This window comes from Lithobates pipiens, unplaced genomic scaffold, assembly GCF_037356315.1.
Source record: "Lithobates pipiens isolate NorthernLeopardFrog02 unplaced genomic scaffold, aLitPip1_a1.2 Scaffold_18, whole genome shotgun sequence".
Classification (NCBI taxonomy): Eukaryota; Metazoa; Chordata; class Amphibia; order Anura; family Ranidae; genus Lithobates; species Lithobates pipiens.
In genome coordinates, this window is record NW_027507758.1 from 351432803 (window position 1) to 351460770 (window position 27968).

The 27968-nt window shown below is 44.2% G+C and overlaps 1 protein-coding gene and 1 long non-coding RNA gene across 2 annotated transcripts in view; one reads left to right on the forward strand and one right to left on the reverse strand.

Moving 5' to 3' along the window:
- Window positions 1–6234: 6234 nt before the first annotated feature.
- Window positions 6235–27968, forward strand: part of LOC143988151 (putative cation-transporting ATPase 13A4) — a 191484-nt gene continuing 169750 nt past the window's right edge. Inside the window, exon 1 of the mRNA XM_077487480.1 lies at window positions 6235–6417. Within this exon, the coding sequence (XP_077343606.1) occupies window positions 6355–6417 (63 nt within the window). The 5' untranslated portion in view covers window positions 6235–6354. The remainder of the gene's footprint in view (window positions 6418–27968) is intronic.
- Window positions 19565–26513, reverse strand: LOC143988150 (uncharacterized). Its single transcript, XR_013276775.1, has 2 exons — window positions 25984–26513; window positions 19565–21906 (listed from the first exon to the last, which is right to left on the reverse strand). It is a non-coding gene; the product is annotated as an uncharacterized LOC143988150 (long non-coding RNA).

A 27968-nucleotide genomic window follows, 5' to 3' on the forward strand; every position in this document is an offset into this window, starting at 1 on the left:
CATACATACACTGACCCACCTACCTGACACAATACACTGACCTACCTAACACATACACTGATCCACCTACCTGACGCAATACACTGACCTACCTGACCATTACACACACACACACACACTGACCCACCTACCTGACACACACACACACACTGACCTACCTGACCATTACACACACATACTTTCACTGACCCACCTACCTGACCATTACACATACACTGGCCCACCTACCTGACACAATACACTGACCTACCTACCTGACCCAATACACTGACCTACTTGACCATTACACACACACACACACACACACACACACACACACACACACTGACCCACCTACCTGACCATTACACATACACTGACCTACCTGACACATACACACTGACCTACCTACCACACGCACTGACCTACCTAGCTGACACATACACTGACCCACCTACCTGACCATTACACATACACTGACCTACCTGACCATTACACACACACTGACCCACCTACCTGACACAATACGCTGACCTACCTGACCATTACACACACACACACACACAGACCTACCTACCTGACACACACACACACTGACCTACCTGACCATTACACATACACTGACCCACCTACCTGACCATTACACACACTGACCCACCTACCTGACCATTACACACACTGACCTACCTACCTGACCATTACACACACACACACACACACACACACACACACACTGACCTACCTGACACATACACTGACCATTACACACACACACACTGACCTACCTGACCATTACACACACCTACCTGACCATTACACACACACACACACACACACACACTGACCCACTTACCTGACACAATACACCGACCCACCTACCTGACACAATGCACCGGCCCACCTACCTGACACAATGCACCGGCCCACCTACCTGACACAATGCCCCGACCCACCTACCTGACACAATGCCCCGACCCACCTACCTGACACAATGCCCCGACCCACCTACCTGACACAATGCCCCGACCCACTTACCTGACACAATGCCCCGACCCACTTACCTGACACAATACACTGACCCACCTACCTGACCATTACACACACACACACACACACACACACACACACACACTGACCGACCTATCTGACCATTACACACACACACACACACACACACACACACACTGACCTACCTGACACATACACTGACCCACCTACCTAACCATTACACACACACACACACACACACACACTGACCTACCTGACCAGTACACACACACCCACTGACCTACCTGACCATTACACACACACTGACCTACCTACCTGACCATTACACACACACACACACTGACCCACCTACCTGACCATTACACACACACACACACACACACACTGACCCACCTACCTGACACACACACTGACCTACCTATCTGACTCCTATTTCCTGCACTACTCATCCCCCACACACAGCTCGCTGTAGATAGGGAGGATCCACCCTCCTCCTTACCTCTGCTTCATCGATCATTACATCCAGGCACTACTCAGCACTGGGCGGGCAGGGTTGCTCTGGTGTTCCCACTGGCTGGGAGGTCAGCTAACAGATGCTGCTCTCAGTTCTCTGATCTCCACCGAGCCCTGCCCCTCCGCTGCACACACACACACACCTGTGAGCTTTTACTCTGAAGAGCAAGGGAACAGCGGGACACATTGGGGGATTGGAGGCATACAGATGCCGTAGCTGCACCCTGGGGGGTAGTGCGCCCTAGGCGACTGCCTACTCCGCCTAGTGGTAGCACCAGCCCTTGGGGGATTGGAGGTATACAAAGGCCGTGGCTGCGCCCTGGGCTGTAGTGCGCCCTAGGCAGAAAATACCTTGGAGTGTTTGCTTTCCAAAATGTGGTCAGGAAATTAGATGTGTGATTTATGCATAACAATCAAATGGCCACTGCCCTCATCTATAATTGGCCTTTGCAGTAAGGAGCACATGGAAGGACAATGCATGTAAAACAAAACCAAAGAAATTCCCTGCTAAACTTATAGTCTGGGACCAACCAAATCATCCTGTCTAACAGTATGCGTTAAAAACAGGAGTGTTATCAAGGCATCCTAATATTTACTGTAGTCCTAACTCTAAATTTTGTGAGCCTTCAAAGTGGAAGCTCATGCATTATAATGAATAGGCAGAGGGCAGGTGAGCTTGGAGGTAGCCCACCCCTCCTCAAAGGCACAGGAGCGCGCTGGACACCTAGTACATAGCACAAAGGCAGTAATGGTGTACAGTGCGTTCCCTTACCAATATTTCAACAATACGAACAAATAAATGGCCACTGCCCTTACCTAGAACTGGTCTTGGCAGCAAGGAGCACATGGAAGGGCAATGCATGCAGGGGTCAAGTCCTGAGGAAAAAAATGTGGGAACTCCCACCCAAGATCCACTCGCCCACCAAAAAAAAAAAAATGATACGCTCATATGCACAAATGCTTCAAAAGTGATATTTTTCATCCAATTTTCGTATTGTGTGTATCAAGCTAAACTGTTAGTACATAAAAAAAAAAACAATCCTCAATAAACATAAATACGGTAATTCTCTGAATAATCAGCATTCATTCAATTGTGCTTCCATGCAAATGTGAACATCATGTTCTGATCTTTATTGGGGAATTTTATTTTGTATATAGAGTATTTATGTGGTGAGTTTACACTTTTCATTGAACAGAGTTTGGATAACACAGGGTTAAATGGAAAGGTCATAAATGAACTGCACATTATCTGGACAGAATGCTTGGGGAGATAGTGATGTGTTCCTGCTTAGGAGATGTATGTTAACTTGGGGGGCTGCAAACTCTGCAGGGCTCCAACACACACTCGCTGCTATTCCAACCCTTCACATATTTACACATAAACTTCCCTCCTAGCATTAAACTTTGCCAGGTATTGTGCCCAGCTTACCACCCCAAAATAATGTTCCTCCCTCAGCTCACCTCTCTCCCTGCATGTCCTGTGAGCAGAATAGCTGATCTACCTGTCAGCTAGACCTAGACCTGATCTACCCGTCAGCTAGACCTAGACCTGATCTACCTGTCAGCTAGACCTAAACCTGATCTACCCGCCAGCTAAACCTAGATCTGATCTACCCGTCAGCTAGCTGTGATTGACAGGTAGATTGAAGTGGAAGCTGTCATGGGGCCCCCTACTGGCAATGCCTGAATGGTCAGGTGTGCGGCACTTACTATTGCGAGCTGTGTCAGCAGCTGCTGGTGTAGCACCTGCCACACAGCTCACATACTTCAAAGTCTTGCAGGACACGGCTGCTAATGGGAACTGAGTTCCTGCTGTGGAAAAAGTACAGGAACTCCATTCCCATGCGCTCCCGCAGGACTTGAGCCCTGAACGCATTTAAAACAAAAACGTGTAAAGTGGATTTACAAGTGTAAAGTGCACTTGAAATTGCACTGAAAGTGCACTTGGAAGTGAAGTCGTTGTAAATCTGAGGGGTCGATCTGAAATGAAGGGAAGCTCTGCTGATTTTATCATCCAATCATGTGCAAGCTAAATGCTGTTTTTTATTTTCCTTGCATGTCCCCTCAGATCTACAGCGACTTTACTTCCAAGTGCACTTGTAGCGCAAAGTGGATTTGCCTTTCGTAAATAACCCCCCATAGGTATTTATTGAATTGAGTTTAGGAGCTTTGGCAAAAAAAATGTAAATAAAAAAATGGCAAAAGCTCCCAAACTCAAGTTGGAGCCTTAAAGTCTTGTTGGAAAAAACTGAACTTCCATGGATGTCACAAAAGTGGCCTCCATACAGTTCAGCTCCAATTCAGCAGGGGATGGGAACACTAATTCCTTGATGATTGTAACGGACACAGGCACATGAAACAGGCCTACTCTTTAGACCTGATACAATTATAGAGGTATGAAATTCTGACACTTTTCTCATGACAATTTACCCTAGGTTCACACTGATGAAATGCAGGAAAGGCAGCAAATTATGTGCGTTTCCCACATTGAAATCTCCCCCTGTTCATGCGATCTGCTGCGGGTGTCAATGTAAAATTAACGACACCCCGAAACAGCTCGCAAAATGCAGTGCGATTGCCAGAATCGGATCGCATGCATGTGATCTGATTCAGGTGCGGCAAAAAACCCCAAAAGGGTCCTGCACCATTTTGGTGCAGATGCAGTGCGATTTGAGCCATACAAAGCAAATGGGCTGAAACCGCCCCTCAGAATCATCACATGGATGTGGTAAGCATCACATGCGGTGTCCCAAATTGCACAAGTGTGAACCCAAGATTAAAGTGGTACTAAACCCATCTCAAACTGGCGGCCCTCCAGCTGTTGCGAAACTACATGTCCCATGAGGCATTGTAAGACTGACAGTTACAAGCATGACTCCCACAGGCAGAGGCATGGTGGGACTTGTAGTTGCAATCCTTGACTCTGACCTCTCCTTCAGCCCCCATATCCAATCACTGGCTAAATCCTGTGGCCTTCACCTCCGCAATATGTCCAGAATTCGACCCTGCCTGACTAATAACACCACAAAGCAAGTCGTTCACTCCTTGATTATTTCCCGCCTTGACTACTGCAACTCTCTCCTTAATGGCCTACCCTTAAGCAGGCTATCCCCCCTTCAGTATATTATAAATGCTGCTGCTAGACTAATACACCTCACTAATCGTTCTGTGACTGCCACCCCTCTCTGCCAATCCCTTCACTGGCTTCCCCTACCCCACCATAAAAAATTAAAAATGCTAACCATAACATACAAAGCCATCCACAACATTGTCCCCATCCACATCACCAACCTCATCTGCAGATATCGCCCAAATCTTCCCCTCCACTCCTCCGAGGACCTCCTGCTTTCTAGCTCCCTTGTTAACTCCTCTTGCCTTCAAGACTTCTCCAGAGCCTCTCCCATCCTCTGGAACTCCCTGCCCCAGTCTGTCTGATCAGCCCCTACCCTGTCCACCTTTAGGAGATCCCTGAAAACTCATTTATTCAGGGAAGCCTATTCCACACCCACCTAAAAACTGTCCCCGAGCCACCCCCATCAAATCATTCTCTGCAGCTATTACCATGTGTACCACCACCCCCTCCCTTTAGAATGTAAGCTCTACGTATTGAACCTTTTGTATTGATACCTTTTGTATTGAACTGTACTGTAATTGAGCTGTTCCCCCTATACATTGTAAAACGCTGCCTAAACTGTTGGCGCTATATAAATTGTGTATAGTAATAATAGTTTCGCAACAGCTGAAGGGTCACCAGTTTGAGACCCCTGCATTAAAGCGGGAGTCCACCGGGACTCCGCGTTTTTTTTTTTTTTTTAAAAGCCAGCAGCTACAAATACTGCAGCTGCTGACTTTTAAAATAGTGACACTTACCTGTCCAGCGCGCCCGCGATGTCGGCACCCGAAGTCGATCTCTAGGTCGTCTGTCGGGTCCTGCCGCCGCCATCTTGGGTATGGGAATCAGGAAATGGAGCCTTTCGGCTTCATTTCCCGGTTCCCTACTGCGCATGCGCGAATCGCGCTGCGCAATAAGGACGCTCCCCGCTGCCTCTGGGATCTGTGTGTTTCCCAGCAGGCAGCGGGGCACTTGCGGGAAGGGGCGGGCACTTGCGGAAAGGGGCGTAAGTTACGCCCCTTTCCGCAGAGAGCTATCCCGGAAGTGGGTGCAGTTACCTGGATTATCCAGGTAACTGCACCCCCCTCCCCCCTGAAAGGTGCCGATTGTGGCACCGGAGGGGGGGAGGGTTCTGATGAGCGGAAGGTCCACTTTAGGGTGGACCTCCGCTTTAAGGTAACAGCTTCCCAGTCAAGGCATGCTGTGAATGATAACAGGTGCTTGTTTTCTCACCCAAACTAGCAGTCCACCAAATGGCTGGTGTCATAACGGATCACATGAGCAGCACCATGGCAACAGCAGATCAAACAGAGGCTAAGATGGCAGCTTCCTTGGATGTAAAGGATAGGAGAGTTTAGTTCGACATTATATTATTATTAACAGAATTTACATCTGCAAAAATTGTTTTTTTTTTTGTCAGTTCAAGCTGAATCTTAAATTTCACAACAAGGAGTGTTCTGCAAGTAACCCAGCCCGTTTAGGCTGCTTGTCCTCCACATTGCCCACAGCATACCTTCAATTATATCATACAGTACAAGCTGGAGGGTGATCCCACTGCTACCTGTCCTGTAAAGGGTTACATCACCTGGCTGATGTGAGGGGCGGAGCCGCGGAGCCAGGACTGAACTGTTTCATAATTGAAACTTGCATTTGTCACTGACAGGCCAGCAAGGTGTGCTGACATTCTACTGCGCTGGACAGATTTCAGTGCCGCCAACAATAAGGGACATCGCAGTGATTTGATGGGTGAAAAACAGAATAATGGCCATCGTGCGCTGCTTAACCAAGGAGAGGAAAATGAGATGGTAAGTGACCTCATTTTCCAGGAGACGCACGACTCGTCAGCTCTTTATTAAACTTGCCATTGCTTTCTATCTACATTGCTAGAATTTCATGACATCCTATTAGACAAGTATGCACTTGTTTTACTTTGCTGTCTGCATCTGACTTGAGTATATAATCCTTACTGTATTTTAGGAATTCGTACTCTATATAAAACTTCTTTCCAGGACTTTTTTTTTTAGGTTAGTCAGGTGTGTCTTATTTTTTCTATATAATCGCATTCTGCTTACATTGCACTTCTTGCCTGATCCGTAAAGCTTTGTAAATTGAAGTTACCCATAGCAACGTATACGATTTTGGTGTAGGCCTCATTCACACAGCCATGGGATTATATGCATTTATTGGATTTTTTTTTTTTTTTTTTTTAATGCATTTAAATGCGTATAATAATTTTAAATGTTATATCACACGAGCTGGGGTTAATTTATTATGCACACATTTCTATATATTTTTTTTTTCTAAACGCAATTAAACTGACTGCGCCTGAACACAAGCAAACAAATCGTGGGGTGGCTTTACCAAAACTGGAGAGTGCAAAATCTGGTGCAGCTCTGCATAGAAACCAGTCAGTTTAACTGCATTTAGAAAAAAAAATAGAAATGTGTACATCCAGGAGCTGGTTAGATAGTCTGAATGTGTCTAAACACATGTAAAGGCAGGAGATATTGCTCTAGGAAATATAAAGTTCATGATTTTTTTTCGCAAGTCAACTTCTGTGCTTAAAAAAACCCCCCAAAAAACCTAGGAGGCCCATGCGAATGAGGGCTAATAAGGAGAAAGACATAGAAATAATAAACAAATATAAATAAGGTATATGTGATGTGTGTGTGATATATATATATATATATATATATATATATATATATATATATATATATATATATATATATATTGTAACTTTTAAGACTTTGTTCCTTAACAACAAAGCAGCTCCCTGCTCTTTCTCCTAAACATATACTGTAAATCTAAGAAAGGGATTACAGTGTCCAAATTCTGTAAAAGTCTTTAATTCCTAATTCAAAGTGCCATACAATGTAGCACGAAGCAGTATTAAACCGAAAGCAAACATTTATTATATTGCAGTTACCAATTCTGAGGCCGCGTACACACGGGCGGACTGTTCGCCCAACTTTGTCCGCTGAACAGTGTTTGGGCGGACAGTCCGCTCGTGTGTGGGCTTTCAGCGGACAGTTTCAGCGGACAGTTTGACGGACAAGGTTTTTCGGAATTTCCGAAAAACTGTCCGCTGAAACCTTGTTTCAGCGAACAGTCCGCTGGTGTGTAGGCTTGGCTTGTTCGTCAAACAAAGTTGCGCGCATGCTCAGAAAGGATTTTCACGCCGAAAGTTATAATGCAGTGTATAGGACGTCGTATTTTTCGTCCCGTCGTACGTGCCGTTCACGTCATCGCGCACGGTTTCAGCAAACTGTTCGTCCGTCGTGTGTGGCCATGTCCGTCCATGCTAATTTTGAGCGGACTGTTTGCCGAAACTGTTTGACGGACAAAGTGGGGCGAACAGTCCCCGCGTGTGTACGCGGCCTTAGATGTGATAGCTGCATTTGTTTCCTTTTTTTTTTTTTTTTGACTTTCTTCCTTTTTATTTTCATATGGTGATCAAGCCAGCAAGTCTGTAGTTTTTCTCTAACTCTCTGGCAGAATGTATCTGATTATATGGATGAGACAAACCACTTAAAGCGGAGCTTCAGTCATTTTTTCATCTTTTCATCTGTTAAATCTTCTGCCCTTGTTGTTTTAACTTTGGATAGTAAAACATTTTTTTTTCTGCCAGTAAATACCTTATACAGCCCCTCTTCCTGTTACTTGTCTGGTAAAAGCCTAGGCTTATGACATCATGCATATGTCTATCTCTCACTCTCATGAGAGTTTGCCAGGAAGGGAGGGGGGTGAGTCATAAGAGGGCCAATGAATGCTGCAGAGCTGGAGGTGTGTCTGTAAATCCAGGAAGTGAACAGGCAGCAGCTTCAGCTGTCCACAGTTAAAATGACTGCAGCCAGACTCAGTGGAGGGAGATTTCTGCAGCATATTTGGCAAGTACAGAATCACAGTATATATAAAATAATAAGCAAAGCGGTTGGAGGGAAGCTTCAGAATGGCAAAGATGTTTTTACTACAGATTATGTGAGCAGACTGCAGTTCCTCTTTAACACTGGCCCGGGGTGATTACAATGATCAGCCGTTATTTATTCATGCAAAGCTTTATCCCAAAAGGAAAAACATGTTTCCTGTAACTGCTTATAAAGTTTGAGCTGGAATTTGGCTTTAATTTGTTAGTGTATCGAAATCTGCTAATACGTTTAAGGTCCCCTACCCCCAGACTGATCATGCTGCTGTGCCTCCTGTGCTCATTCCTCCAGAGTTGTGTCTCATTAATACAGGTGTGTTGCTGGTCAGATCACCAGGTGAAAACAGATAGGGGGGAAGCTAAAGAAAAGAAAACTGATGCAGTCACAATAAAACATCTAGTGATTGGTAAGCTGCAATATATTACATTTTGTGGTTTTAGGTTTAATAATGCTTTAACTTTGACAACTGTTTGGAGCGAGTATACTTGAAAAGTGTGTGGTCACTGGAAATGGTTGCCAACATTAAGCTACATTGTCATGGTTCTTTGAATTAGAAGTAAAAGATTGTATGCACTACTTGGACACCACATCCCCTTTATTGGACATAGACTATCTGTATCATATATGTGTGTATGTATTATTATTATTATTATATTATGGATTGTGATCAGCAGGTATGAGTTCTAAACTTGTCGTGTTTTATTTGAAGCCTTGTTTCCTTGTTTGACAGGTCTGTTAAAGGTATTCCTCCTTGATCCGTATCATGCTAGTAACCTTAAAAGAAATAAATGTATTATGCCTGATGTGTAGGCACTCACCGCATTGCCCTGGCACGAGCCTACTCGGTTGAAAAAAGAGGCTGGCAGAAACCACTGTAATCCTTTGTGTAAACATCCAGCCTGGGTTCAGATCACTTGGATCTTTCATGCTTCACTTGCAGCTGAATGTTTACTAGTGCCACGAAAATACTGGTTTTAGAGAGCGTTTAAACCTATTAGCCATCACTATAGAAACAACATTTTTGAGGTAGGCTTTGTACTGGCTTATAATGGTCAGTTCTGTTGTTTTTCAAATAGTGACTGGAGTTTTGGTGAGAAAATAACAATCTCTTGTGGGTATGCATTGCATTATATATATATATATATATATATATATATATATATATATATATATATATATATTTTTTTTTTTAATGCTCTTTTCTGAAGAAATTTATATTCCTTTACTATGACCTGTTCAGAATGATTGGGAGGGTCATCCTTCAGTGTAATGATCCAAAGCAATTTCCTCAGAAAGAAATGCTATTTGCATTGCTTTAGAAGTGGATGAGTCTTGGGACTCATGCCATGCACATGGGATAAAAAAATGGCTGCTTTTTTATGCCTCTGAATATAGCTCAGTTGTAGCCAATCTGTCCATGCACATAGTGACATTTCGATCTGTAATCTAGTGCAATGTGCAGGGACATAAAAAAAAAATGTCCCAAAACCAGTGTTTGGAAAGAAACGTATTTGCATAATGTACATATGTAAAATATGTGCCATTTACATATGTAAACGCAAATATACTCTGTTGTAGTACAAAAGCCATCTGTGTCCTAGCAACAGAGGACACTAGGTGACAGAAGCTGCCTGTGTCCTAGCAACAGAGGACACTAGGTGACAGAAGCTGCCTGTGTCCTAGCAACAGAGGACACTAGGTGACAGAAGCTGCCTGTGTCCTAGCAACAGAGGACACTAGGTGACAGAAGCTGCCTGTGTCCTAGCAACAGAGGACACTAGGTGACAGAAGCTGCCTGTGTCCTAGCAACAGGGGACACTAGGTGACAGAAGCTGCCTGTGTCCTAGCAACAGAGGACACTAGGTGACAAAAGCTGCCTGTGTCCTAGCAACAGAGGACACTAGGTGACAGAAGCTGCCTGTGTCCTAGCAACAGAGGACACTAGGTGACAAAAGCTGCCTGTGTCCTAGCAACAGAGGACACTAGGTGACAGAAGCTGCCTGTGTCCTAGCAACAGAGGACACTAGGTGACAAAAGCTGCCTGTGTCCTAGCAACAGAGGACACTAGGTGACAGAAGCTGCCTGTGTCCTAGCAACAGGGGACACTAGGTGACAGAAGCTGCCTGTGTCCTAGCAACAGAGGACACTAGGTGGCAGAAGCTGCCTGTGTCCTAGCAACAGAGGACACTAGGTGACAGAAGTTATCCGTGTCCTACCCAAAAAGGATGCTAGGCAGCTATCTCTGGAAGTTGTAACAATAAAGTGCTGGGCTATTCAACAAATAAACATACAGTATATAAAACCAATTAATAATACTATAAAAATGCTCCATTGGGTTGGCACCTAAATCCTAGCAACAATGGATGCTATGTTAATTTATTATAAGCAAGAGCTGTGCTTACCCTTAGCTGCTAACTAATATAAAGGTGAAAATGTGTCAGTAAAGTGCATATAAACACTAAAGTGCATAAAGTCCAGCAAAAGTATTAATTCCAAGATGATGGTGCAGCTCTTTATATTTTTGTCAAGATGCCTTTAAATAAAAGTGCTCTACTCCACACCAATCCACCGTCTGTGCCTTCACCAGGGTATGCACTCTCCCGCCAATAATGACCCCCTAGTAGAGTATACATTGAGGACGGTCAACCAGGCTTCAAACCACTATTAATATGTGCTGCATCGCCAACCAGGAACTATGGATCCACATATCCACAGGAACAGTAGATGCTAAATGGCAATAGCTACCTGCAACAGGCCACTAGGTGGCTTACTTTAGAAGCTGCTTATGTACTAGCAACAAAAAAAACTACATGGCTCTGCAATGGCCAATTTGTACTATATGCTGTACACATGTAAATGTTATCAAAAACTGTATATGCATATAGTGTATGGCAGGGCTGGACTGGAAATAAAACCCAGCCCTGGAAATAATTTCATACCAGCCCCATTGCGTTATTATACCATCCCAACAGCATAACGTCACAGAGGCTGTGCGGACATCATACAGAAGATGTCAGAGGCTGTGTGGACACGGTACAGGAGGTGGTCATAAGCTGTGTGGACATGATACAGGAGGTGGTCATAGGCTGTGCATACACAGTACAGGAGGTGGTCATAGGCTGTGCGGACACGGTACAGGAGGTGGTTATAGGCTGTACAGACACGTTACAGGAGGTGGTCATAGGCTGTGCGGACGCAGTACAGGAGGTGGTCATAGGCTGTGCAGACACAGTACAGGAGGTGGTCATAGGCTGTGTGAACACGGTACAGGAGGTGGTCATAAGCTGTGCGTACACGGTACAGGAGGTGGTCATAGGCTGTGCGGATACGGTACAGGAGGTGGTCATAGGCTGTGCGGACATGGTACAGGAGGTGGTCATAGGCTGTGCGGACGCAGTACAGGAGGTGGTCATAGGCTGTGCAGACACAGTACAGGAGGTAGTCATAGGCTGTGTGAACACTGTACAGGAGGTGGTCATAAGCTGTGCGTACATGGTACAGGAGGTGGTCATAGGCTGTCCGGACATGGTACAGGAGGTGGTCATAAGCTGTGCGGACACGGTACAGGAGGTGGTCATAGGCTGTGCGGACATGGTACATGAAGTGGTCATAGGCTATGTGGGCATGGTGGAGGAGGTGGTCATAGGCTGTGCGGATAAGGTAAAGGAGATGTCAGAGTCTGCAGACATGATACAGGATATGTCGGGGGCTGTGCGGACACGGTACAGGAGATGTTGGGGGCTGTGCAGACATGGTATAGGAGTAACAGCGGGTGGTCATAGGCAATGCAGACATGGTACAGGAGAGTAACAGGAGGAGGTCGGAGGCTGCGGAGGGGTCCGGTCTTACCTGGCCATGATGCGAAGACACCAAAACTAGTGTCTTACATTTAAAAATGTAGCCGAGCGGTGCCATTACGTCACTGCGCATGCGCCTGCCTGCCTGAAAATGGCAGAGCGTGTACTGGGCTTTCCTGAGTCCGGTTAGCTTCGGAACGGCACATGTGCAGTTGACAAGTTGGCCCTCATATTTTTTATGGGCGTCGCTGCAGCCTCAGCTCAAAGCACCCCCAGAGCAGGCAGCCTGCCAGCCTACCCAGAAGTTTCCTGCTATCCTGGTAAGCCAGTCCGGCCCTGGTGTACGGAAACATTTTTGCAAGCAAGATCCTGTGTAAAGCCATGTGCTTGTGTGCATGAGCCCTTAGGAAGTGACCAAGCAAACATTTAATTCCTATCAAGAGATTCCAAAAGTTACTAAGCCAATTAAAAAAGCAGGAAGTTGCATTTCTAGGGGTGTTTCAGTGTTGTTCTCTTCCGATGCACTAACCACTTTTTTTTGTTTATCACACACATATTAAAATTACTTTAAACCCTCAAATATTATATGTTTTCTGAAAGCAGATATGCCCATATATACACTGTGATTTAAGTAATAAACTTACCTTTAATAACAGTTTTCCATTCAGGTATCGCCGGCTGTTGTCCCAGGCAGATCGCAATTGATATCACTCCATCTGTGATAGGAGTTGGCACTATACAGGAAGCACTGGCTTATGCGGCTCTGCAGCCACTTGCTTCCTCTACCAGTGTTTTTTTTTTATTTTTTTAACAGAAGCTCTACCAGTGGATTTATTCACAACACTGATTCTCTGGGATGGTGGGTTGGCAACCCACAATCTAGGCTTGCCAACCCGTCACCCCAGAGCAGGAGGTCGCGGGCCACATCAGAGAGCTCCGCGGGCCACATGTGGCCCCCGGGCTACTGGTTGGGCACCCCTGTATTAAGCTTTGGTAATAAAACCTGGAAGCTCATTGGTTTCTATGCAGAAGTGAGCCTGATTTTGCACTTTCCAGCTTTAGTAAATAAACCCTATTGTGTACTTAAAAGTGGGGTATGCCTATGTATATGTATCATATTTTTTGCTCCATAAGATGAACCTGACCATAAGTTGCACCTAGGTTCTAGAGGAGGAAAACAAGAAAAAAAATATTCTGAACCAAATAGTGTACTAAAATATTTACCAGTGCCCATGAAATGCAGCCTGACCAGTGTCAGAGAAATGCAGCCTGACCATTGACATTAATGCAGCCTGACATGTGCCATTGCTTGGGCTGCTCTGTCTTCTCAGCAGATGTCAGGCCCAGCGGGGAGATCGCCCAGCCCTCGCAGGGGCCTGGGATGTCTGTCTTCCTGGACTGACTAGCATGGTGGGGCCCATGGCGGTGCCTGATGTAGATTCGCACCATAAGACCCAGAGACATTTTCCCCCATATTTTTTGGGGAAAAAAGTGTGTCTTATGGTCCAAGAAATACGTTATATATATATATATATCACAAAAGTGAGTACATCCCTCACATTTTTGTAAATATTTTATTATATATCTTTTCATGTGACAACACTGAAGTCATGACACTTTGCTACAATGTAAAGCAGTGAGTGCACAGCTTGTATAACAGTGTAAATTTGCTGTTCCCTCAAAATAACTCAACACACAGCCATTAATGTCCAAACCACTGGCAACAAAAGTGAGTGTACCTCTAAGTGAAAATGTCCAAATTGGGCCAAAAGTATGAATATTTTGTGTGGCCACCCATTTGGCCATTATTTTCCAGCACTGCCTTAACCCTTTTGGGCATGGAGTTCACCAGAGCTTCACAGGTTGCCACTGGAGTCTTCTTCCACTCCTCCATGACGACATTACGGAGCTGGTAGATGTTAGAGAACTTGCGCTCCTCCACCTACTGTTTCAAACATCCAACTTACAAACATCTCCTACTTGCAAACGGAAGGAGACAACAGCAAGTGAGATGAAAAAATATGGACGACAAAACAAATTATACAGGGGTGATAACCCTTCCCTATGTTTTCCAAAAAGCTTAAAAATATTTTTTTTGACTGGAGCTACACTTTAAGGGCCGGTTCACACAGCAGGCGAGGCGAGGCGACTCCGACTTGCCTCGCCGCGACCTGCCACGGCCTCAGCGGCGACTTGCAAATGACTTCTGTATAGAAGTCAATGCAAGTCGCCCCGAGGTCGCCCAAAAGTAGTACAGGAACCTTTTTTCTGAGTCGGAGCGACTCGAGTCGCTCCTCTCAGAACGGTTCCATTGTACAGAACGGGGGCGACTTGCGAGAGCGAGGCGAGGCGAGTCGTGTCGCCTCGCATCGCCCGCTGTGTGAACCGGCTCTAAAAATGTACCAGTTGAAAATTACAAACAGATTCAACTTAACACAACAAACCTACACAGTCCCTGTCTTGTTTGCACCGCCTGTATACTGCTGTTCTGAGTATATAGGGCCTGGGGGCCACACGCATTTCCTTTTTTTTAATATGGGTACAGGGTTCCCCTTGATATGCGTACAAGACCCAAAGGGGCTGGTAATGGGCAGGGAGGGCTACCCATGCCATTTTTCTCAATGGTTTTCAACCATATTGCAGGAACCAGATATAACATTAAAACCGCAAGCAGTTTTCAATGATGTTATTTCTGTTTAATGTCATTTTGTGCAGGGACTGTTCTAAACACGGGAAACACGTGGCACTTCACAGGCATACTACAGACACCCCCCAGGCACCATATTTAAAGGAATATTTCACTTTTTTTTTTCACTTTAATCATCATTAAAATCAGTGCTCCCGCCAAAGCGGCCATTTTTAAAAACATTTTAGGCATTGACCCATGTCCCCTGGGGCAAGAGCCAGGTCCCCAAACCCTTTTTAGGACAGTATCTTGCATATTAGCCGTTAAAATTAGCACTTTTAATTTCGAACGTTCGAGTCCCATAGACGTCAATGGGGTTCTAAAGTTCGTTCGAATTTGGGGTCCGTTCGAAAGTTCTGGTGCGAACCGAACCGGGGGGTGTTCGGCTCATCCCTACTCAAGACCATGATGAAAACTATCAAAGTGAATGAGGAAACCAAATAAGACTAATTTTATATAACGGGGTAATGAATGGACTATATAGGAACATTTTTTTTTTAAATATGAAATTAGTCTTATTTGGTTTCCTCATTCACTTTCACGCATTCACCCATACATCTATTTCCCACAAGACAACCTCTGCATATGATGCTGAGCACATGCACTCAATTTCTTTGGTCGACCATGATGAGGCCTGTTCTGAGTGGAACCTGTCCCGTTAAACCGCTTTATGGTCTTGGCCACCATACTGCAGCTCAGTTTCAGGGTCTTGGCCATCTTCTTATAGCCTAGGCCATCTTTGTGTAGAGCGACAATTCTGTTTTTTAGATCCTCCAGAGAGTTCTTTGCCATGAGGTGCCATGTTGAACTTCCAGTGACCAGTATGAGAGAGTGATGACACCAAATTTAACACACCTACTCCCCATTCACACCTGGGACCTTGTAACATTAACGAGTCACATGACACCAGGGAGGGAAATGGCTATTTGGGCCCAGGGGTCTACTCACTTGTGTTGCCAGCATTAATGGCTGTGTGTTAAGTTATTTTGCGGGGACAGCAAATTTACACAGCTATACAATCTCTACTTTACATTGTAGCAAAGTGTAATTTCTTCAGTGTTGTCACATGAAAAGATATAATAAAATATTTACAAAAATGTCAGGGGTATACTCATTTTTGTGAGATACTGTGTGTGTGTGTATATGTACTCACAGTACTGTGCAAAATTTTAGGCATGTGTGAAGAAATTCTGTAAAGTAAGAATGCTAAAGCATGCTAAAATAACTAAAGGCAAAGGTTGCGGTGGGCTGCGGGGAGTGAGGAATTGTATGTATTCTTTGAGAGTATTGAAATACTGGTTCTTATGGATGCTGATAGGGAGGGAATGGAGGCCCTGATAACTCTGGAGGAAATATAGCAAGCAGTGATGGAGATGGCTAACCAGAAATCTCCAGGGCCTGATGGTCTGCCGGTGGAAACATATAAACACTATGGGAAGGTATTGCTTCCAGAGCTCTTCAAAGTGTTGAACTGGGTGGAAGTGGAGGGGAAATGCCCACCTCAATGACGGAGGCAACATTAATAGTATTGCCAAAAGAGGGGAAAGATCCCTTGGACACAACGTCTTATAGACCAATTTCCCTACTCTGTTCAGATGCCAAAATCCTGACCAAGGTAATGGCAGCAAGGTTAAATAAAATGATTCTGAGACTTCTACACCCAGATAAAACAGGATTTATTCCCGGTAGGTCGACGAGTATGAACATTAGGAGGGTATATCTCAGCAGACTCCTACAGAAAATATGGGAACAAGCACGATCATGTCCATGTCCTTGTGATTAAGGTGTTTGATAGCCTGGAGTGGGGGTATATCTGGCGGGTATTGAAGGAATTTGGCTTTGACCCTTTGTTCATTAAGTGGATGAAAATAATGTATAATGGAGTGCCAGAATTAGGGTTAATAATGACTACTCGGGTAAGATACAACTGGAAAGGGGGGCGAGACAGGGGTGCCCATTGTCCCTCCTTATTTTTGTGCTTGCCATGGAGTCATTGGCTATAGCAGTAAGAGTGTAACTATGAAAGAATTTTTGAGAAGCACAGGAGAAAAGAGAATTGCATGATTTTCTCCTCTTCCTGGGGGACACGGGGCAATCCCTCGGGAAGGTGATGGACATATTTGTAAAATTCCAAAGTCTCTCCAGTCTGGCAATAAATTGGGAGAAATGGGCACTTATGCCGATTGACCCCATTAAGAACCAAATAGCGTTATGCCGCGTACACACGAGCGGACTTTTCAACATCCAAAGTCCGAAGGACCGAGTCCGTCAGACTATCCGATCGTGTGTGGGCTGCAACGGACTTTTGATTCACCAAAGTCTGACGGACTTTAGAATATGGAACATGCTTCAAATTTTCCCGAAGGAACTCCGCCGGACCCGGTCCCCTTCGAAAACTCCGCTCGTGTGTATGCTACTCCGACGGACTAAAACCGACGCTAGGGCAGCTATTGGCTACTGGCTATGAACTTCCTTATTCGAGTCGGGTCGTACGTCATCACGTTCGAATCCGTCGGAGTTTAGTGTGATCGTGTGTGGCCAAGTCCGTTCGGCCGAAAAGTCTGTCGGAACTCCGGCGGAACTCCGGCGGAACTCCGGCGGAACTCCGGCGGAACTCCGGCGGAACTCCGGCGGAACTCCTTTGGAAGTCTGTCGGACATAAGTCCTCTCGTGTGTACGGGGCATTAGAGATGCCTCAATTGGAAATTGTTGAGAAAATTCAATACCTAGGAATACACTTAACAAAAGATCCCAATAAGTTTATAAGTAACAATTTAATACCTCTCCTGGCCAAATTTAAAAGTAAAATTGAAATTTGGCGGCAACCTCCCTTATCAGTGGCAGGGAGATGCAATCTTATTAAAATGCTCTGGCTGCCACAATTATTATATATATTGCACAATTCTCCGATATGGATAGATAAGAAATGGTTAAAAAAAATTGATACAATGTTTAGGGAACTGATCTGTAAAGGAGGCCAGGCTAGGATAAGTTTGCAAGCACTACAATTACCAGCAAGGAAGGGGGGTATAGTGGTACTGCACCCACGGAGTTACTTCCTGGCTGCACAATTGCAACATTTATGGGGCAGTAAAGATCAAGAAGAAGGGGGATTAATGTCATTAGGGGCGCCCCATAAGACTCTGATAGAGGAATCGAAGGATCAGAGTAGGGGAAAATGGGAAGAAGATCTAGGGATAATTATGGAAGAGCAATGGAGGACGGTATTAGAGCGGGGGCACTTGTCAGTCGATTAGATCAACTTCTGTACAACCACCCAGTTTTAGTAAATACTTTAGCAGTTACTTGAATTTTTTTTTTCTACTTAGTTTTCTTTCCATTCCTATAATTGTTATAATTATGCTGATCTATTACCACTTGTAAATCTTTACTTCTCTGATATGTATTTCTTAAAGGAAAGCCTACCGGTTTTGTACATGTAGCGGCGGCTCCTGAAGAGCACGCGTTATGCGTTTTCCAAAGTTAAACTTTGCCTAAACTGCAGTTTGGTTTGGGTTTATTTGTCTAAATTGGACCTCTGCATCAGTCTGACTGGATTGTGAGATGTTTCGCCTGGCCAGAGACGGCACTGTCTCTTGTGGCAGGCGTGGAACTGTGGTCTGGTCAAGTGCTTAAATTAGCCTTCTTTCGGAGCCAGGTCAGTGGGAGTGGCCCTCTCGCTGTGCCCTCTGGGAGAGGGTATTTAAGATGCGGACGTCACGTGATTCGGGGTTCCAGTCCAGTATAATGTGCTGACTTCATGGTCCTGGTCCTCCTGACCAGCCCCCAGGAAGGCTATGGCCTGGGGTGCGGATCCACCCGACTTTAATGTCTCAGGGCTGGCTAGCCCAATGCAAGGAAACTGAAGGAGGATTCTGAGGTGGTTGGGTGCCATCTCCGGTTCGGGAGAGACCCAGTGTACTTCAAGCATTCCAGGGGGGGACACTTTAGAAGAACACCACACACGGGTTGGTTTTCTTAACAAGAGCCTGGAAGGGCTGAAGTAACCAAGAGAATCCGGTCTTCTGGATATCGCCAAGCAGGCTGAAAGATCCAGGTATCCTACAAGTGTTCTAAAGCTTAGTTTCCCTACGTGTTCTGCAACAACGTCTGTGACAAAGACTTTGTTCCTGAGTAAACACCTTGTTGGCTGCTAGGCCTTGTGAGAGAGGGACTGTCCAACCTGAGTGTTCATCCAGCTGCGAATGGCTATTCTCTGGATGCAGTCAAAGTAAGCAAGTTCCTTAACGTTTATAGACTTTGACATTGAGAGTACCTGAACCTCCTTTCTAACTCTCTGATCACAAGTTGAAAGACTGTTCAATGGTTTGAGTTTTGCAAATAAAATCCATTCAAGTGGATCTATTGTTTCAAGTTACTGGACCATCTACCACGGGACATCCCCTAGACATACAATAAAGAGAACGGAAGGTAACGGTTGTTAGGTTGCTCGTCTTCTGTAAGTAACCCCTGGTAGCCTAGGCTAGGATTGAAGAGCGGAGGTCCCTTTCACCGGTGGACAAAACATTACACATACACGCTATTGTACGTGAATAATGAATGTGCCTATTGAAGCACACACAACAATTTTATTTAGTTTGAACAGAAGGACAGCCCTGTGGTTTAACCAATCAGGTAATTCATACATACATCGACATTTTTCTTAAACTCATGACATTATCTAAGTCAAAGGTGAAATACAGTCTTCTGATAGTTATTTCGTCATTTCAACATCTGCTGACTGACCATATTCTTGCGTAACCAGTCCTATCTTAGCTTTGTACCTCTTACCGCAGACAGATGCATCCTAATATGTCAACATCTTGCACCTTAATTCTGAACTTAGTGAAATGCACGCCTAAGCATATTATCTTAGACCTTTAACCTAGTACCGTATATCTTTTGGCAACCTTAATAAGTATTCCCTTATAATCCTTCCTTTGATCATTCTGTGATTTACATAATGATCATTCCTTTTCTAATTTAATAGCACAGGCTTCATACTCCGAACCCTTGTGCTCTTGGTTTCTATACCATACCGTTGGATCCTTAACAATGGAAGTGAGTTTCAGATCCTTCGGAGCGACCGTGTTTCCCTTTTTACATAAACATTTGATTATCTTATAACAGGCATATAAAAATAGAATGAAGAGAATCACAGTGACAATTGTCATGGCAGCATTTCGGAGCCAAGATATTAATCCCCCAAAACTAAAACTGCTCGAGAAGGGATCCCAGTTTTTTCCTATGTTCCTTGCCTCTTTCTGTAGTTTATTTACCTCTTCCCTGTGTTGGGCAATAACGTCATAGTAGTCTTGGACTTCGATGCTGGTATTATGAATCCAGGTACAGCACTCATAATCCTCAGTAGTCTCACAGAGGCCAGTAAGGGCTGCACTCATACTTTCTATAGCCAACTCATGTAGTTCTAGTTGCTTCCTAATTGCCCTAGTTTCTAGATTTAGTTTGGTTATGTCATCAGAATTTTCCTCCAGAATCTCATCAATTATGCCAGTGTAATTATTTAATCTTTTCATTAGGTCAATTCCCCACCCTGTCCAGGAAGGGAACCATGCCCAGGCCATATCTTTTTCTAAAAACAATTCTCGTTTATTACGGTGTCTAAGGGGATATCTAGGATGCATGCTGGCTTCAAGGAGGTGACTTCCCTTGTTATCCCCTAATACCCCCATAATAGGAACCAGGGCTGCAAGGCAACACCACCCCTGGGGTTTGGTTGGGATCCAGGGGTGACAGAGTTTGCCGCAGCATATATATATGGTATTTCCTAGAGCTAGGGGTCGTTTATGGAACACGTTCCTAAGAGTATCAGAAAGGCCAGAGAGCACCAGTATTGACATTAATTGGTGTATTGTAGTCTTGGTACTAGAGCTAAGAAAGTCTAAAAAGGTGGCATTTAGGGTGGGGTCTGAAGTATGGAAGAAAGAAGGACTGTTAAATGATGTCATTGAAATGTTAAGTTTTGCTTGTTTGCAAACCTCGGCTCCATCTGTGGTGTTTCCCAGTCGGAAACACCAGTCTGGGAAGTGGCTTCTACCTATAATTTGGAAAGTGAGGGTTTTATTTGGACGGGTCCTAGTAACATTCGTTAGGACGATAGGGGGTGTTCCATTAAGGAGGGGGGTAAAATTCAAGGGGACTGCCATGAGAGGGATTCTAGCTGTACTGGGATGTAGCTTGCTGCAAATCCAGCATTTCTCAAAACCAGATTTTTGAGCATAGCTATATTTGAATTTTAGTAGTAACATCTTGTTAGTCAGTCCCTTAGGTGACTCATTAACGGGTACAATACTTCTACTATGTCTTTGGCCGGGGGTATTATTCATCTTAGGTGGTCCACATATCCCTTTTAATAAACCTAAATCTTCTGGATGATATATACAGTTGGCTATAAACCATGTGGGCAGGAATACAAATAGTACCAGACTACCCCAAAGGCATACAGCCTTCCCTGACACTGATGGAGAAAGCATCTTTTTTTAAAGTTCTGATTATTTGTTATCTAAGAGTTCTGTTCTTCTTCTTCGTTTCTCATCCCGGCAGTTGTTGGCTCTGTTTTGTCCTTTTGAGGGGGTGTGGGATCTTCCAGGGAAATTTGTTCTATGCCTCTCTGAACTTCTTGTAGATCTTGTTCTTGGGAGTTGCTGCTCTCTGTCACTGCCAGGGGCTCTGGAGTCGAGGGAAGCTGGGGACACTTTTTAAGACGGCTGGCGTGGATCCAGGTGTTTCCTAGGTCTGTTAACACTGCGGTCCTGGATACCTTTTCCACCTTCCATGGTCCTGAGAAAGCCGGTCCGATACTCTTTCTTTGTGCTAATTGTTTGATCAGCACTTTATCCCCAGGGATGAAGGGATGCGTTGGTTCTGTGGGAAGAGGGAAAAAAGGTGACAGAAACGTGTTCGTTCATTTCATGAAGCATACTTACCAGGTTTTTCACGTACATTTCCTGTTGGGAATAAATGTCAATATCAGTGTCTTGGTCTAATGGGGGTAATTCTATGTTTGCGGGGACTCCCATGAGGACCTCAAAGGGTGATAGTTTTGTTCTTGCATGTGGTGTGGTCCTAATTTGGAACAATACAGCAGGCAGATGGTCAAGCCATCCTTTCAACGTGCCTCCTGTGGCCTTTTTTAGTTTATCTTTGATATTCCTATTCATTCTTTCCACTACTCCTGCACTTTGTGGGTGATAAAGGATTTCATATATATATATTGATCAAAGGGGCAGCCCCTATATGTCCTGGACCATGGAGATATGAGAGTGCAGCCCCTATATGTCTCTTCCCCTCTTTTGACCAAAGACCTTCAGGGTCTTTGGTCAATCCTTCCTTTGTCCAAAAATGGACATCATCTTCTGTGGCCATTGATTGCATCTGTGCTATAACAGTTTTAAAGTTAGGTGCTGCGAAGTGTTCCTTGAAAAACATTGTTGTGGGGGCAGGTGGGTTAGGGGAAAAGGCAGCAGCTCTTTTAGCTTCTCTGTCAGCAAGAGCATTCCCTTTTGAAACACGACTGCTGTCAGAGGAGTGTGCCTTTACTTTAATTATGGCTACCTTTTTTGGAAGAAGAATGGCTTGGAGGAGAGCACTAATCTGTGTGGAGTTGGCAATTATTTTGTTGTCTGCTGTTTTAAAACCTCTATTGGCCCATATCACACCAAAATCATGCACCACTCCAAAAGCATATCTACTGTCTGTGTAGACGTTCACCTCTTTACCGGTGAATAGAATGCAGGCCCTAGTGAGGGCTTCTAACTCTGCTACCTGGGCTGAAGAAGGAGGTAATGATTTTGCCTCCAGTACGATGTCTGGTAGTTGAACAACTGCATAACCGGTTAAAAAGGTGGAGTCAGAGGGACGTGAGCAGCTACCGTCAACGAAAACATCCTCTGCACCTGAGATAGGGGTGTCAGTGAGATCAGGTCTGGGACTGGTAATAGCAGCAACCTTTTCCGAACAGTCATGTATAATGTCTGGGTCATGTGGTAAACGCAACATGGAATGCAAAAGGCGCACAGCGGGGTTGCTGGCAGGCACATATTTGAGTGTGAGGTTATCAGTGTTCATCAGTGTTATCTCATAACCACTAAGTCTTTGCGAGGTCATATGTTGGGTATTCATGTTCTGAATAAGATGCGTGACTGAATGAGTGGTATAGAGAGTCAATGGGTGACCTAGCACTAATTTGTTTGCATCTTGTACAGCCATTGCACAGGCAGCAAGATTTTGGAGACAGAATGGCATTCCCTGTACTTGGATGGGGAGTTTTTTTTAGATAGGTAGGAGACAGGGCGGTAGCCTGTTCCATGCTGTTGTGTTAGCACGGCGGCAAAAGAGGTCCCCGAGACTACACAGTATAGTTGAAAAGCTTTACCATAGTCTACCAACCCTAGGGCGGGAGCATTTGACAGACTGTTTAATAGAGCTTGAAAAGCTTGTAGTCTGTCTTCAGTCCAATCTATTAATTTAGGGGCTGTCGAGCCAGTAGCCTCTCTTAGGATACTATCATAATGAGAACAGTCAGGGATCCATTGGCGGCAATATACAATTGCACCCAAAAATGAGAGTAGGGCGGCCTTGTCTTTTGGGGGACTGAGAGCTCGAAGGGCTGCGGCACGTTTGGGGGACACTAGCCTTGTCCCTTCCTTTAGAATGCACCCTAGGTATTCTACCTGTGGCTGGCACCATTGTATTTTCTTCCTTGAGGCTAGATGCCCGGCGTGAGCTAGGTGTTGTAACAGTGATGTTGAATCGACCGCACAATCTTCAGCAGTTCGACTGCACAGGAGCAGGTCATCCACATACTGTATTAGTACCGACCCACGCTCAGAAGTCCAAGACTTGACAGTCTCGTTGAGTACCATAGAGAAGGCGGCTGGACTGTCTACATACCCTTGCCAGGTTAGTTGGCCCCCGGCCCAGGAGAAAGCAAACATAGGTTGGGCTTCCTCTGCAATGGGAATGCTAAAGAAAGCATTCGCTAAATCAATTACTGTGTAGCATAGAGAGTCTGCCGGTATGCATGAGAAAATAAAAGTGATGTCTGAGACTAGGGGTGGGAGGGGAATCACTTGTTTGTTTACTGCTCTGAGGTCTTGTACAAGTCTCCACTCCCCACTGGCCTTTTTTACGGGGTAAATGGGCGTGTTCCAGGGACTGATGATCGGTCTCAGGATACCTTTTGATATGTAATCATTAATTTGAGGGGAGATGCCTTGGACTTTCTCTGGGGGTAGGGGATACTGTTTTTGATATTGTATCCCTGCATCTGACCGCATTTGGGGTGCATATGGTGTGCAATTAATAAAGCCCACACTACCTTTGTTTTCTGCCCAAATTGTGTGATGGTCAAGGGAGGAAGGTATCATTAGAAAGAAACTCCTGTGTGCATGTCTTTTTGGGAACCCTCTGTGTGCATGTCGCTTAGGGCCATGTAAGTCACATAATGGTGAACTAGCGGTAAGGGAACCTTCTTTATTAAACTTAATGGTAATACACAGTTGTGCCAAGAGGTCCCGTCCCATAAGGGGCACAGGGCATGAGGACAAGACGGCAAAAGTTTGGGTACATAATTTCTGTCCTTCTGGAGTGGCTACAGTCAGTGGTGGAGTGATGGGATGGGTGACAGGTGTCCCATTAATACCAACAGAGTTTCCCTCGGTGCATTATTTGTGGCTGTGTAGGATATTGGGGTAGTGGTTGACGAGGGTTCTGGTATGGCAGATAACGGGGATACTGTGGGCGGGTCTGGGGGTTAAATCCCCTGCCTCTGCCTCTTGCTCTAATCTGTCCAGTCCTATAAGGGCACTGGGATTTCCAATGTCCTTGCTGTCCACAATTGCCTATATTTTCCAAGGCATTTGTTCCATGCACAGAAACAATCCTTCATGTATTGTGGGTCAGCCCCTTTGCAGGGAGGATAAGAATGCTTATGTACCTGACAAATTTTACTGACTTCTTGCCAGTCTTCCTCTGAACAAGGACCTTGGGGTCCTGGGTCATGGATTCCCAATTGGTGACACCTTTCCCGGACTTGTGTCCAAAATGGTTCTACCTGGGGGCCAGGGATCATATTACTGACAAATTCATAGGGTGATGGGGTGGCCATGGCTTGGGTTGCTGCAGAATTCCCCATCTAGTAGTCTGGGCAGTGTGTGTCTAGTGGCAGGACACAGGTGATAACACCCGGTTTGTCCAACAATCCGGTCTCTGGTCTGGGAGTAGGATCCCTGATCTTTTTTGGGGCAGATGGACTTATATAAAACTATGAAGATTTACCCTTAATATACGATGAAGGGTAAATTTTTCCTGGTGGCGGTATTTACCCCTCTTACACCAAGTCTGCAAGAGAACCCCCCTGGTCTGGTGGTCAGTCAAATCCACTTGTCATCTATTCTTAGGAAGAGTAGACCTAACGTGCAATGGGGGCAGGCGGATGCTATGTCACTACAAGAGGGCTCCTCATATTCTGCACTCATTTAAACAACAACAATTATTTTCCTTATACTCTATATTAAAACTTATACTCTATATACTTACACGTGTACCTAGAGAGAAACAGACATATTCTTAATATACTTTAAGACATGAAATAACCGTATTGCAATACATTTATCAATTTATAGTGCACTTTTTTTTTTTAAAAAAAAATTTTTTTCAAATGGGCGTCCACTCCACCAATCCCTTTGTCACGGGCGTAATCTACTACTTCCCGTGTTAAAAATACTATCACCAATAGTTTTAAGTCAGACCAACCTAGTCGGACTCCCCTAAACCTATAAATTCCTTGCGAGCCCTTTTCACCTCCCGAGTGACCAGCCTAGTCCATCGCGAAGGCACAGTTACTTCTTTTAATTTTAAACTAAGTTCGTAGCGGCCGCCCGGACAGAGTAAGTGTTTACACCATTCACCAATCAGGTAAAAAAGAGTAAAGTGACTTACCTGTCGCAAGACGAGACGAACCCCACTTTGCTGGTACCAAAACTGTTAGGTTGCTCGTCTTCTGTAAGTAACCCCTGGTAGCCTAGGCTAGGATTGAAGAGCGGAGGTCCCTTTCACCGGTGGACAAAACATTACACATACACGCTATTGTACGTGAATAATGAATGTGCCTATTGAAGCACACACAACAATTTTATTTAGTTTGAACAGAAGGACAGCCCTGTGGTTTAACCAATCAGGTAATTCATACATACATCGACATTTTTCTTAAACTCATGACATTATCTAAGTCAAAGGTGAAATACAGTCTTCTGATAGTTATTTCGTCATTTCAACATCTGCTGACTGACCATATTCTTGCGTAACCAGTCCTATCTTAGCTTTGTACCTCTTACCGCAGACAGATGCATCCTAATATGTCAACATCTTGCACCTTAATTCTGAACTTAGTGAAATGCACGCCTAAGCATATTATCTTAGACCTTTAACCTAGTACCGTATATCTTTTGGCAACCTTAATAAGTATTCCCTTATAACGGTAAGCCCATAAATAACCAGCAGCTCCTTCAGGGTTAGTGCTACATACACATGTTCTTTGTTTAGTGAAATCAGGGAAAAATATAAAATCTTTTAAATATTTTAGTAAAAAACAGTTAAAGGACAATGCTTAAATTTATATAATACGTAAAATATAAATATGTAATGTTCCTTTTAGGGGTCCATTCTTACTTTCCTGTCTTAATTCATTGCTTTTTAGGTTTTTAGTACAGGGAAAACAAGAAAGAGCCTAGGTAGTTTTTTACTGCTATCTGTGGTGGCCTTTCTGGTGAGATTTGCCCTTATGCCCTGTCATGGTGGCAATGACATGGTCACCAGTACAGGAAGTAATAGGAAATTTCCAAAATGCGTGGGGGAGGGAGAGGCAGAAGACCTAGTTAGTGTTTCTTCCAGCTTGGTATTGCTGTCTCTGTTCCTGCTGTAAAATTTCCCTCTCTTCTCTACCTGGATACAACATTGTTGCCATGACAAAAAGTTTATAAATCTTTCCTTATTGCCAAAAAACCTAGTTTTGACTGGTGTTACAAAAACAAAAATTGAATGTGTTGCAGCTTACCAGTCCTTAGCTGCAGTCGTTTATTGACTCCTCTTGCTGTACAGTAAGGGGGTCACTGCAAACTGGTCAGATGATCTCGCTTGAGTATGAGGTGGAATAGTACTACAGAGGGTCAGTTCGGGTGTTTCTTCCCAATTTTGAGGATTTCTTTTCATTTAAAGGAACTTTATTTTCTCTTTTCATTCATGTGTGTGGACTATTTTTATATTATTACACTAGGGATTTACATATCAGCATTTGGCACTATAAGTTCTGTTTTTCATGGTATAAGGATGTTGTAAGGACATTGAAAGGAGCAAGTAAAAAAATAAGGAATTATAGCAAGCACTGTTTAGTATTGATATATCATTATTGATTATCTTATTGACAACTTTCTGTAAAAAAAAATTAATTTGTATTTTCTAAATATTTGAGGCAAGAAATTGAAGTCTTCAAAAGTCATGCCTCTTTGAAAATACCTTGTGGGGTTAGCTTTCCAAAATTTCATCATTTTTTGAATGTTTGCTCCAGGGCCTCCAAAAATGTAATGTGTAATCATGAAATTAGATGCGTAATTTTGTGTAATTAATTTATGCTCCTTGGATTTTTAAGGATTTTGAAATACTCACACATGTGGAATGTGTAATGGGGTGTAATTATAAGTATGTCTCCTTATGCCTCTTACTAAATACCTTGGAATGTCTACTTTCCAATAAGGGGGTCATTTGGAGGGTATTTGTACAGAAATTTGTGGGTATTTTTTCGTTTACTTTATATAGCAAAAAAAAAACAGGGATTATTAAATACCACCAAAGGAAAGCACTATCTTTCTCAAATTTCATTTGGGTACAGTATTGCATGGCCGAGTAATTGTCATTCAAAGTGTGATGCT